Below are 13,090 nucleotides of genomic sequence, written 5' to 3'. Positions count from 1 at the left end.
CTTCCGGATTTCATCCAGTCTTACCATCTGGATCACGTCCACGCTCTCGAACCCCCCTTTAGACCCGGATCACCTTCTGCCATCCCCACTGTGCTCTCTGTACTCTTTACGTCACCATCCCCCACCCACACCGAGTTCCTGACCACTCTCCATCACCTGCAATTCCCCCTCTCTTCCCTTCTCTCCACCCTCCGATCTACCCCCCTCACTCTCACCTCCAATCTCCCCCCTCTCTTTTCCTCCCTCCGATCTCCCCCTCTCTTTCCCTTCCTATGATCTGCCTTCTCTCCCTACCTCCGATCTCCCCCTCTTTCTTTCCCCAGTCTCTCTCTCCCCCGTCTCCTTGCTTTCCCTCTCCCCCTCTCTCTCCGTCTCCTTCTCTTTCTCAGTCTCCCCCTCTCTCTCTCCCCATCTCTCTCTCCCCATCTCCCCCTCTCTCTCCCCCACTGTCTTCCTCAATCTCCCCCCTCCCTCTCTCCCCAGTCTCTCTCCCTCCCCGTCTCCCCCTCTCTCTCCCTGTTTCCCTCTCGCTCTCTCCCCGTCTCTCCCCTCTCTCTCCCTCCCTCCGATCTCCCCCCCCTCTCTCCCTCCCTCTGATCTCCCCCTCTCTCCATCCCCAGTCTCTCTTTCTCCCCGTCTCTCACCTCTCTCGCCTCCCTCTCTCCTCATCTCCGCGCTCTCTCTCTGTCTCACTCTCACTCCATCTCCCCCTCTCTCTCCCCATCTCTTTCTCCCGCTCTCCTCGGCACCATGCTCTCTCTCTCTGACTCCCCACACTCTCTCCGTTTCCCCCTCTCTCTTCCCATCTCTTTCTCAGTCTCCCCCTCTGTCTCTCCCCGTCCCTCTCTCTCCTCATCCCCCCTTCTCTCTCGCTGTCTCCCCCTATCTCTCGCCCCAATCTCTCTCTCTCTCCTTGTCTTCCCCTCTCTCTCCGTCTCCCCCACTCTCACTCCCATCTCCCCCCTCAGTCCATCTTTCTCTCTTCTCGTCTCACCCTCTCTCTCCATCTCTCCTCTCGCCATCTCCCCCTCTTGTCCCAGTCTCTCTCTCTCTCCTTGTCTCCCCCTCTCTCTCCCCCACCTCCCTCCTCACTCCATCTTTCTCTCTTTCCTCGTCTCCTCCTCTCAATCTCTCTCTCTCTCTCTCTCTGTGTCTCTGCCTCTCTCTCCGTCTCCCCCTCTCTCTCTCTTTCTCCATCTCCCCCTCTCTCTCCATCTCCGCCTCTATCTCTCCATCTGCCCCTCTATCTCTCCGTCTCCCCCTCTTACTCTCCATCTCCCCCTCTCTCTCCGTCTCCCCCCCTCTCTCTCCGTCTCCCCCTCTCGCCATCTCCCCCCCTCTCTCGCTCCATCTCCCCATCTATCTTTGTCTCCCCTTCCCTCTATATCCCCTCTCTCTCTCCATTTCCTCCTCTCTTTCCACTGTCTCTCTCTCTTTCTCCGATCCCCCGTCTCTCCCCTTTCGATCCAAGCTTCTCCGGGGCTTTGATCCACGGAGCTGAACAAAGCGTGGGCCACGCTGCACTGCACTATGGGATACTGCGCATGTGCAGTTAGACCTCGGTGCCCGCGCGCATGCGCAGAAGCAGATGGGGTGCACATGGGTAAAAAGGGGAGGGTCCGACATGCGCATGTGCAGAAGGACATGAAAATGTTCATGCAGATAATCACTTCATTTATTAAAACATTAATTAATAAGAAAGCTTTTTGTTAGATATTTGGCAAGACTTTTACAAATATTTTACAAAGCACAACATTCATATCAAATATGAGAAATCATCTGTGTATCTATATTTAAAAGCAGTACTTTTGCAAACGAATATGTTGTCAAATTTAAGGTAAGTGCTTTGTGAAAGTGGGGGAGGAACTGCCAAATAATTGGTTTTGCATTTGAATATATTGTTGATTTCAGATTTTCTTTCATTTTCTTGTTTACATTATAGCTTTGTTGCTGGATTTTAGGAAATATTAAGTTATTAGATTGAATTAGATTGAAATATGCTATTGACAAAACAAGTTTCCGAGCTACATTTTGTGTCCTATTCAGTTAGATTAATCAAAGGTGATCAATGGGAAATTGACGGAATTTGAATTCTGCTATCCGAACATAAAGGCTGTTGCTTGGGAGTCCCATTAGCTTCAATCTTCTATCTTTGTTGTATCTATTGGTAGAATTTCCCAAGTATAAATAGTTTTTCATTATTTTTTTTTAAAAGCTATTAAAACCAGTTTTTTGGTGGGCCAACAGATGCATGTGACATCGGATACTGGTCTTGCTTCAGTACATGAATGACAGAACATGGAATTTTTTTTGCACAATGTATATCTGAGATAACAAGATCTAACAAGCAGATATTATGGCACTTGGCTGTAGCCCCACTTTATCCTTTGGAGCGCCAGCGCAAATTGTACTTTGCCATGGGCAATGGGGCAATGTTAATAAGAACATCTGTTAATAATTTTATTTGGCACTAACCTTTTTTTAAAAAACCATAATTTTCTTTCAATGGGACTCTGTCCCTCAGAAAAAATCAAACCCTTTTTTTGTGTTTGACAAATTTATTAGAATTTTTGGAGGATGTAACTAGCAAGGTAGATAAAGGGGGAACCAGTGGATGTAGTATATTTGGATTTCCAAAAGGTATTTGATAAGGTGCCGCATAAAAAGTTATTAAACAAGATAAGGGCACATGGAGTTGGGGGTAATATAGTGGCATGGATAGGGGATTGGTTAACAGACAGAAAACAGAGAGTAGGGATAATGGGTCTTTTTCAGTTTGGCAGGCTATAAATATTGGGGTGCCGCAAGGATCAGTGCTGGGGCCTCAGCTATTTGCAATCTATATTAAAAAACTAGATGAAGGGGCCGAGTGTAATGTATGTAAATTTGCTGACGATACAAAGCTAGGTGGGACAGTAAGCTGTGAGGAGAACACAAAAGGGGGCGAAATTGCCCCGTGCCCCATTTGGAGGCAGTAACCTTCTGGGGCTGGGACATTTATCACACGGCCCGGAAGTTACACCCGCGGCACGGAATTTGGCCCTCCTGTCCATCAACAGAAGCAGAGCGATATCGGAGGTGCTCCACATCCATGGAGGAGTGCTCCTAGGGTGGTAGAGTGGCGCTGGGCCCAGCACCACGCTCGAGAGCCCACCGCCGCAACGTCAGCGCTATGCTCTGCAGTCTCTTTGGCGGCCGCCACCGGGCCATCAGGAACGTCCTCAACTGAGCTGACAGCCCGGAACCCAAAATGGAGTGCCGGGCTGCAGGATGGCGACCCGGTCGAAGCGATGGCCACCATTGTCAGGCCGACTGAAGAGTCGGCCCGATAATAAAATATGGTGGCCCAGGGGCTTTGAAGCTGGCAGCGACATCAGTCGGCGCTATCCTTGCCGCCCACGGGCAATTCCCCCCGCGGGGTGCAAAGGGGTCTGCTTGGAGTGGTGAGGGGTCAGCGCACATGGTGATGACATAATCGCCATGCATGCGCCAACCCAGGGTGCAAATCACAGGGGAACCGCACTAACGACACAGTGCACCCCAAATCTCTGAGGCAATTTCCCCGGAGGTGCTATCAATGCCTTCCCCCAGGTGATAATCTCATTGCGCCCCATTAGCACCCTCCGAAGGCGCCAACGGGGTTCTTAAAAAGGGTAATTTCTCCCCAAAAGGGTCTGCAAAAGGATATAGATAGACTAAGTGAGTGGGCAGTAAGGTGGCAGATGAAGTATAATGTAGGGAAATGTGAGGTTATTCACTTTGGTAGGAAGAATAGAAAAACTGAGGGACCGAAATTGCCTCGCACCCCATTTGGGGGCGGTAAACCTTTTGGGCTTGGGACATTTACCGCCCAGGCTGGAAGTCCCGCCCCCACCGTGCAATTGGGCTTTGTGCCCCCCAAATGAGGAGGTGTGCTCCCAGGGCGTGCCCAATAGGGAATGCCGAGCTGCATGATGGCAGCCCGGTCAAGGCGAGTGCCGTCGTTTTCGGGTCGATCAAAGAATCGGCTAACAAAATAAAATGGCGGCCCGTGGCGCACATGGCTTCCCCTCTAAGGAGCGCCCCGGTTGGATGTCAGCGCCCCGGAAAGCTGGGCAATTTCCCCCACGGGCGCAAAGGGGTCGTTGCGGGGCGCTACCGGAAAATCTCCCCCAAAATCTCAGGGGCAATTTTGCCCGAGGCGCTACCACTGACCGCAAGTGAAAAGGTCATTACGCCCCATTAGCACTGCCCGGAGACACTAGCGGGGAGGAAAAAAGGGACAATTTCGGCTGCAGAATATACTTTGAATGGTGATGAGAGATTATGTAAAATGAGCCTATACTCTCTGGAGTTTAGAAGAATAAGAAGTAATCTCATTGAAACATACAAGATTCTGAAGGGGATTGACAGGGTAAATGCTGAGAGGTTGTTTCCCCTGGCTGGAGTGTCTAGAACTAGGGGGCACAGTCTCAGGATAAGCGGTAGGCCATTTAAGACCGAGATGAGGAGGAATTTCTTCACTCAGAGGGTTGTGAATCTTTGGAATTCTCTGCCCCAGAGGGCTGTGGATGCTGAGTCTCTGATTATGTTCAAAGCTGAGATAGATAGATTTTAGGACTCTTGGGGAATCAAGGGATATGGAGATCGGGCTGGAAAGTGGAGTTGAGGTTGATGATCAGCCATGATCTTATTGAATGGCAGAGTAGGCTCAAGAAGCAGTATGGCCTGCTCCTGCTACTATTTCTTATGTTCTCATGTTCTTATGTTTGAAAAAAGGTAATATTTCAGGGGACAAGGGAAGGAATAGCCTCTTTGCTTATTGCCATTCATTGTTGTGTTCATTTGTTCTGGTGCATCGCACATAATGACATCTTATGTGCAGTTTGTGCTGTCAGCCGCATGTTAACATAACCCTGCATGTGGCACAGCCTTAAAAAGAAAACAAATACCAATTTTTGACACAATTGTGATCTCATCCCAGCTAGTGCAAAGATTACACTGGTGCACACTTAAATCCTGAATAACATAACGAATGCAGCATCATTCTGATATACAAAGATACATTTTCTTTCTAGTTCAACTTGTATCTGTACGATTTATAGTTTTTGATGTGAAACTTCACCAGTCAACTACAGAGCCAATATACATTTACAAGTATTGCAGTGGTGCTTTTGCTTCAGTTTGCCTCGGGTGACAAAACTTAGCATTGTAGCAGAATCTAATGAGGGGCCATAAATGTTGCTTTTCATTCACTGGGATACATTCATATAGGTGTAAGAATGGATGAAGAAAGTGCTATGCTTCACATCGCATTCAGGAATGCAGTAAATGACAAACTGTTTGTTTAGACAGCAGAACTTGGGGATCTTTGATACAGTACCACCTGCTGCTGATATAGGAACACAACTTTTGTGGGGCAAAGGGAGACTCAGGGTTCGCTGTAAAAGACATTTTTATTCATACGGGCTGATCCTGCTCCGATCCATTGACAGGAATTACCATCTTGATTCTTGCAGTAATTGTTCTTTGCCTGAATTCCGGCTGTATTGTGTTCAATTGCCATGTCAGTCCAAACACATTCGTTCTCTTTCGCAGCAGCACAAGGTTGACGGAGGCAGGTGACAATCTGGAGAACAGGAACATAAAAATATATTTAGCAGTTATAAAAGAAATGATTTAGATTATGTGTCTTTAAATAATATATAGTTGCACAATCCTTGTGTATCTTATAATGGTACAGTTGAGTTAATTCAAATTTATCTCCAGAGAGTCTTAAACTCAGGGACTGCTTGTCTGACATCCAGTTCTGGATGAGCAGAAATGTTCTCCAATTGAATATTGGAAGGACCAAAGCCATTGTTTTGGTCCCAGCCACAAATTCTGTTCCCTAACAACTGATTCCATCATGACGAGACCGTGAGTCCCAAAGACTGTGTTGCCTACCCGGTGTCAGGTTTAAGAACATCTCCTCTGGGATGAAGAAGAATTTGGAGGGGATAGATCCAGTTGTCGTCGTCCACATAGGTACCAACGACATAGGTAGGACAAAGAAAGAGGTTCTGCTGAGGGAGTATAAGCAGCTAGGGGCTAAATTAAAAGGCAGAACCACAAAGGTAATAATCTCTGGGTACTACCTGAGCCACGAGCAATTGGCATAGGGTAAATAAGATCAGAGAGATGAACGCATGGCTCAAAGATTGGTGTGGGAGAAATGGGTTTTGATTCAAGGGGCACTGGCACCAGTACTGGGATAAGAGGGAGCTGTTCCGTTGGGACAGGCTTCACTCGAATCATGCTGGGACCAGTGTCCTGGTGAATCAAATAATTAGAGCAGTAGATAGGGCTTTAAACTAAATAGTGGGGGGGAGGGATCAGGTGAGGGGAAATTTAAAAAGTCAAAGAGAAAGGAGAAGACAATAGTGCAGGGTAGCTATAGGTAATGAAACCCAGAGTGCGACAGAACATAAGAACATAAGAATTAGGAACAGGAGTAGGCCATCTAGCCCCCCGAGCCTGCTCCGCCATTCAACAAGATCATGGCTGATCTGGCCGTGGACTCAGCTCCACTTACCCGCCCACTCCCCATAACCCTTAATTCCCTTATTGGTTAAAAATCTATCTATCTGTGATTTGAATACATTCAATGAGCTAGCCTCAACTGCTTCCTTGGGCAGAGAATTCCACAGATTCACAACCCTCTGGGAAAAGAAATTCCTTCTCAACTCGGTTTTAAATTGGCTCCCCTGCATTTTGAGGCTGTGCCCCCTAGTTCTAGTCTCCCCGACCAGTGGAAACAACCTCTCTGTCTCTATCCCTTTCATTATTTTAAATGTTTCTATTAGATCACCCCTCATCCTTCTGAATTCCAACGAGTAAAGACCCAGTCTACTCAATCTATCATCATAAGGTAACCCCCTCATCTCCGGAATCAGCCTAGTGAATCGTCTCTGTACCCCCTCCAAAGCTAGTATATCTTTCCTTAAGTAAGGTGACCAAAACTGCACACAGTACTCCAGGTGCGGCCTCACCAATACCCTGTACAGTTGCAGCAGGACCTCCCTGCTTTTGTACTCCATCCCTCTCGCAATGAAGGCCAACATTCCATTCATCTTCCTGATTACCTGCTGCACCTGCAAACTAACTTTTTGGATTCATGCACAAGGACCCCCAGGTCCCTCTGCACCGCAGCATGTTGTAATTTCTCCCCATTCAAATAATATTCCCTTTTACTGTGTTTTTTCCCAAGGTGGATGACCTCACATTTTCCGACATTGTATTCCATCTGCCAAACCTTAGCCCATTCGCTTAACCTATCTAAATCTCTTTGCAGCCTCTCTGTGTCCTCTACACAACCCACTTTCCCACTAATCTTTGTGTCATCTGCAAATTTTGTTACACTACACTCTGTCCCCTCTTCCAGGTCATCTATGTATATTGTAAACAGTTGTGGTCCCAGCACCGATCCCTGTGGCACACCACTAACCACCGATTTCCAACCCGAAAAGGACCCATTTATCCCGACTCTCTGCTTTCTGTTAGCCAGCCAATTCTCGATCCATGCAAATACATTTCCTCCGACTCCGCGTATCTTTATCTTCTGCAGTAACCTTTTGTGTGGCGCCTTATCGAATGCCTTTTGGAAATCTAAATACACCACATCCATCGGTACACCTCTATCCACCATGCTCGTTATATCCTCAAAGAATTCCAGTAAATTAGTTAAACATGATTTCCCCTTCATGAATCCATGTTGCGTCTGCTTGATTGCACTATTTCTATCTAGATGTCCCGCTATTTCTTCCTTAATGATAGCTTCAAGCATTTTCCCCACTACAGATGTTAAACTAACCGGCCTATAGTTACCTGCCTTTTGTCTGCCCCCTTTTTTAAACAGAGGCGTTACATTAACTGCTTTCCAATCTGCTGATACCTCCCCAGAGTCCAGAGAATTTTGATAGATTATAACGAATGCATCTGCTATAACTTCCGCCATCTCTATTAATACCCTGGGATGCATTTCATCAGGACCAGGGGACTTGTCTACCTTGAGTCCCATTAGCCTATCCAGCACTACCCTCCTAGTGATAGTGATTATCTCAAGGTCCTCCCTTCCCACATTCCCGTGACCAGCAATTTTTGGCAAGGTTTTTGTGTCTTCCACTGTGAAGACCAAAGCAAAATAATTGTTTAAGGTCTCAGCCATTTCCACATTTCCCATTATTAAATCCCCCTTCTCATCTTCCAAGGGAGCAATATTTACTTTAGTTATTCTTTTCCGTTTTATATATCGGTAAAAGCTTTTACTATCCGTTTTTATGTTTTGCGCAAGTTTACTTTCGTAATCTATCTTTCCTTTCTTTATTGCTTTCTTAGTCATTCTTTGCTGTCGTTTAAAATGTTCTCAATCTTCTAGTTTCCCACTAACCTTGGCCACCTTATACACATTGCTTTTTAATTTGCTACTCTCCTTTATTTCCTTGGTTATCCACGGCTGGTTATCCCTTCTCTTTCTGCCCTTCTTTTTCACTGGAATATATTTTTGTTGAGCACTATGAAAGAGCTCCTTAAAAGTCCTCCACTGTTCCTCAATTGTGCCACCATTTAGTCTGTGTTTCCAGTCTACTTTAGCCAACTCTGCCCTCATCCCACTGTAGTCCCCTTTGTTTAAGCATAGTACGCTCGTTTGAGACACTACTTCCTCACCCTCAATCTGTATTACAAATTCAACCATACTGTGATCACTCATTCCGAGAGGATCTTTTACTAGGAGATCGTTTATTATTCTGTCTCATTACACAGGACCAGATTTAAGATAGCTTGCTCCCTTGTAGGTTCTGTAACATACTGTTCTAAGAAACAATCCTGTATGCATTCTATGAATTCCTCCTCAAGGCTACCCAGTGCCATTTGGTTTGACCAATCGATATGTAGGTTAAAATCCCCATGATTACTGCCGTTCCTTTTTCACATGCCTCCATTATTCCCTTGATTATTGTCTGCCCCACCGTGAAGTTATTCTTTAGGGGCCTATAAACTATGACCACCAGTGACTTTTTCCCCTTACTATCTCTAATCTCCATCCACAATGATTCAACATGTTGTTCATTAGAGCCAATATCATCTCTCACAACTGCCCTGATATCATCCTTTACTAACAGAGCTACCCCACCTCCTTTCCCTTCTTGTCTATCTTTCCGAATTGTCAGATACCCCTGTATGTTTAATTCCCAGTCTTGGCCACCCTGCAACCACGTTTCTGTAATGGCCACCAAATCATACCCATTTGTAATGATTTGTGCCGTCAACTCATTTACTTTATTTCGAATGCTGCGTGCGTTTAGGTAGAGTGTTTTAATACTAGTTTTTAAACCATGATTTTTAGTTTTGACCCCTCCTGCAGCCCCTCTATATTCATACATATTGTCCCTTCCTATCACCTTGTGATTTACACTTAACCCAGTGCTACTCTGCTCTGTTGCCTCCTGCCTTTTGCATTCTTTCTTGGGGTCCTGTTCATCTGAGCTCTCACCCACTCTAACTAGCTCAGAGCCCTCTCCTGGGTTCCGAATACTCCTCGCATTGAGGCACCGAGCTTTCATGCTTGCCTTTTTATTACACTTTGACCATTTAGAATTTTGCTGTACAATGGCCCTTTTTGTTTTTTGCCTTGGGTTTCTCTGCCCTCCACTTTTACTCATCTCCTTTCTGTCTTTTGCTTCTGTCTCCATTTTGTCTCCCTCTATCTCCCTGCATTGGTTCCCATCCCCCTGCCATATTATTTTAACTCCTCCCCAACAGGAAGGAACAGAGCGTATAAACATAAGAGTACATCAGAAAATGGGGACAGAGTAGGGAAAAATGGTGAAAAGAAGAAATTAAAAGCTCTTTATCTGAATGCATGAGACGTGGTTGCAAGGTGACCAAAGCCGGGAACTGAATATTCAGTGGTATTTGATATTTCAAAGGATAGACAGAAAGGAAAAGGAGGTGGGGTAGCTCTGCCAATAAAAGATGAGATCAGTGCAGTTGTGAGAAATTATATTGGCTCAGAATATCAAGATGTAGAATCAGTTTAGGTGGAGATAAGAAATAATAAGGGAAAGAAGTCACTGGTGGGAGTAGTCTATTGGCCCTCTAACAGTAGCTACACTTCACGACAAAGTATAAATTAAGAAATAATGGAGGCTTGTAAGAAAGGTAAGGCAATAATCATGGACAATTTTGATCATCATATTGATTGGACAAATCAAATTGGCAAAGATAGCCTTGAGGAACAGTTCATAGAGTGTATTCGGGATCGTTTCTTAGAACAATACATTGTGGAATCAACCAGGGAGCAGGCTATCTTAGATCTGATGATGTGTAATGAGACTGAATTTTTTAATGATCTCATCGTAAAGGATCATCTGAGGAAGAGTGATCATAGAATGGTTGAATTTCAAATTCAGTTTGAGGGTGAGAAAATTAAGTCTCAAACTAGTGTCCTCAAGCTAAATAAAGGCAATTACAAAGGTATGAAAGCAGAGTTGGCTAAAGTGGACTGGGAAAATAGATTAAAGGGTAAGATGATAGGTAAGTAGTGGCAGACATTTAAGGAGATATTCCATTACATGGATGAACTACAACAATTGTACATCCCTGTCTGGCGTAAAAATAAAACAGGGAAGGTGGCTCAACCGTGGCTAACCAGGGAAATTAGGGATAGTGTTAAATCCAAGGAAGAGGCATACAAATTGGCCAGAAAAAGCAGCAAACCTGAGGACTGGGAAAAATTTAGAATTCAGCAGAGGAGGATGAAGGGTTTAATTAGGAGGGGGAAAATAGAGTATGAGAGTAAGCTTGCAGGGAACATAAAAACTGACTGCAAAAGCTTCTATAGATATGTGAAGAGAAAAAGATTAGCGAAGACTAATGTAGGTCCCTTGCAGTCAGAATCAGGTGAATTCATAATGGGGAACAAGGAAATGGCAGACCAATTGAACAATTACTTTGGTTCTGTCTTCACTAAGGAAGACACAAATAACCTCCCGAAAATACTAGGGGACCGAGGGGCTAGCAAGAAGGAGGAACTGAGGGAACTAAGGGAAATCCTTATTAGTCAGGAAATAGTGTTCGAGAAATTGATGGGATTGAAGGCCAATAAATCCCCAGGGCCTGATAGTCTGCATCCCAGAGTACTTAAGGAAGTGTCCCTAGAAAGAGTGGATGCATTGGTGGTCATTTTCCAACATTCCATGGACTCTGGATCAGTTCCTATGGATTGGAAAGTAGCTAATGTAACCCCACTTTTAAAAAAAGGAGGGAGAGAAAACAGGGAATTATAGACCGGTTAGCCTGACATCGGTAGTGGGGAAGATGCTGGAATCAATTATTAAAGATGTAATAGCAGCGCATTTGGAAAGCAGTGACAGGATCGGTCCAAGTCAGCCTGGATTTATGAAAGGGAAATCATGTTTGACAAATCTTCTAGAATTTTTTGAGGATGTAATTACCAGAGTGGATAAGGGAAAACCAGTAGATGTGGTGTATTTGGACTTTCAAAAGGGTTTTGACAAGGTCCCACACAAGAGATTGGTGTGCAAAATTAAGGCACATGGTATTGGGGATAATGTATTGAAGTGGATAGAGAACTGGTTGGCAGACAGGAAGCGAAGAGTGGGAATAAACGGGTCCTTTTCAGAATAGCAGGCAGTGACTAGTGGGGTACCGCAAGGTTTAGTGCTGGGACCCCAGCTATTTACAATATACATTAAAGATTTAGACGAAGGAATTGAATGTAATATCTCCAAGTTTGCAGATGACACTAAGCTGGGTGGCTGTGTGAGCTGTGAGGAGGATGCTAAGAGGCTGCAGGGTGACTTAGACAGGTTAGGTGAGTGGGCAAATGCATGGCAGATGCAGTATAATGTGGATGTGTGAGGTTATCCACTTTGGTGGCAAAAACAGGAGGGCAGATTATTATCTGAATGGTGACAGATTAGTAAAAGGGGAGGTGCAACGAGACCTGGGTGTCATGGTACGTTAGTCATTGAAGGTAGGCATGCAGGTACAGCAGGTAATTAAGAAAGCAAATGGCATGTTGGCCTTCATAGCAAGAGGATATGAGTATAGGAGCAGGGAGGTCTTGCTGCAGTTGTACAGGGCCTTGGTGAGACCACACCTTGAGTATCGTGTGCAGTTTTGGTCTCCTAATCTGAGGAAGGACATTCTTGTTATTGAGGGAGTGCAGCGAAGGTTTACCATACTGATTCTCGGGATGGCAGGACTGACATATGAAAAAAGACTGGATCGACTAGGCTTATATTCACTGGAATTTAGAAGAATGAGAGGGGATCTTATAGAAGCATATAAAATTCTGACGGGTTTGGACAAGTTGGCTGCAGGAAGAATGTTCCCAATGTTGGGGAAGTCCAGAACCAGGGGTCACAGTTTAAGGATAAGGGGTAAGCCATATAGGACCAAGACGAGGAGAAACTTCTTCACCCAGAGAATTGTGAACTATGGAATTCTCTACCACAGAAAGTTGTTGGATATATTCAAAAGGGAGTTAGATGTGGCTCTTAGGGCTAAAGGGATCAGCGGGTATGGAGAGAAGGCAGGAGCAGGGTACTGAAGTTGCATGATCAGCCATGATCATATTGAATGATGGTGCAGGCTCAAAGGACCGAATGACACACCCCTGCACCTATTCTCTATGTTTCTATGTTTCTAACTCTCAGCAAAGATATATTTCAGTGAGGAAAAAAAGACTGAGAAGGATGAACCATCTGTGGCTAACTAAGGAAGTAAAGGATGGTATCAAATTGAAAACAAATGCTTACAATGTTGCGAAGATTGATGGAAGGCTGGAGGATTGACAATTTTTTAGAAACCAGCAAAGAACAATTAAAAAACTAATAAAGTGTGAGAAGATAGATTATGAGAGTAAACTAGCAAGAAATATAATCAATAATTGATAATCAAGGGACTATTGAGAGGGGGGAACTTAAAAAAATCACTATCTCGAGAGAAAAAGTACTAGACAAACCAATGGGACTAAAGGTGGACAAGTCCCCTGGACCTGATGACCTGCATCCTAGGGTCTTAAAAGAAGTGGCTACGGAGATAG

General features: G+C 45.0%; 2 protein-coding genes across 2 annotated transcripts in view; one reads left to right on the top strand and one right to left on the bottom strand.

Annotated features, from left to right (window-relative positions):
• syn2b (synapsin IIb) overlaps positions 1-13,090 on the top strand; it is a 625,573-nt gene that overhangs the window by 417,780 nt on the left and 194,703 nt on the right. The gene's annotated exons all lie outside the window — the stretch shown is intronic.
• timp4.3 (TIMP metallopeptidase inhibitor 4, tandem duplicate 3) overlaps positions 3,986-13,090 on the bottom strand; it is a 62,019-nt gene continuing 52,914 nt past the window's right edge. Inside the window, exon 5 of the mRNA XM_070894717.1 lies at positions 3,986-5,608. Coding sequence (XP_070750818.1) covers positions 5,411-5,608 — 198 coding nt within the window. The 3' untranslated portion in view covers positions 3,986-5,410. The remainder of the gene's footprint in view (positions 5,609-13,090) is intronic.

This window comes from Pristiophorus japonicus, chromosome 12 (assembly GCF_044704955.1).
Source record: "Pristiophorus japonicus isolate sPriJap1 chromosome 12, sPriJap1.hap1, whole genome shotgun sequence".
Classification (NCBI taxonomy): Eukaryota; Metazoa; Chordata; class Chondrichthyes; family Pristiophoridae; genus Pristiophorus; species Pristiophorus japonicus.
The sequence above is the reverse complement of the archived record's forward strand: the minus strand, read 5'-3'. Positions and strand labels throughout refer to the sequence as shown.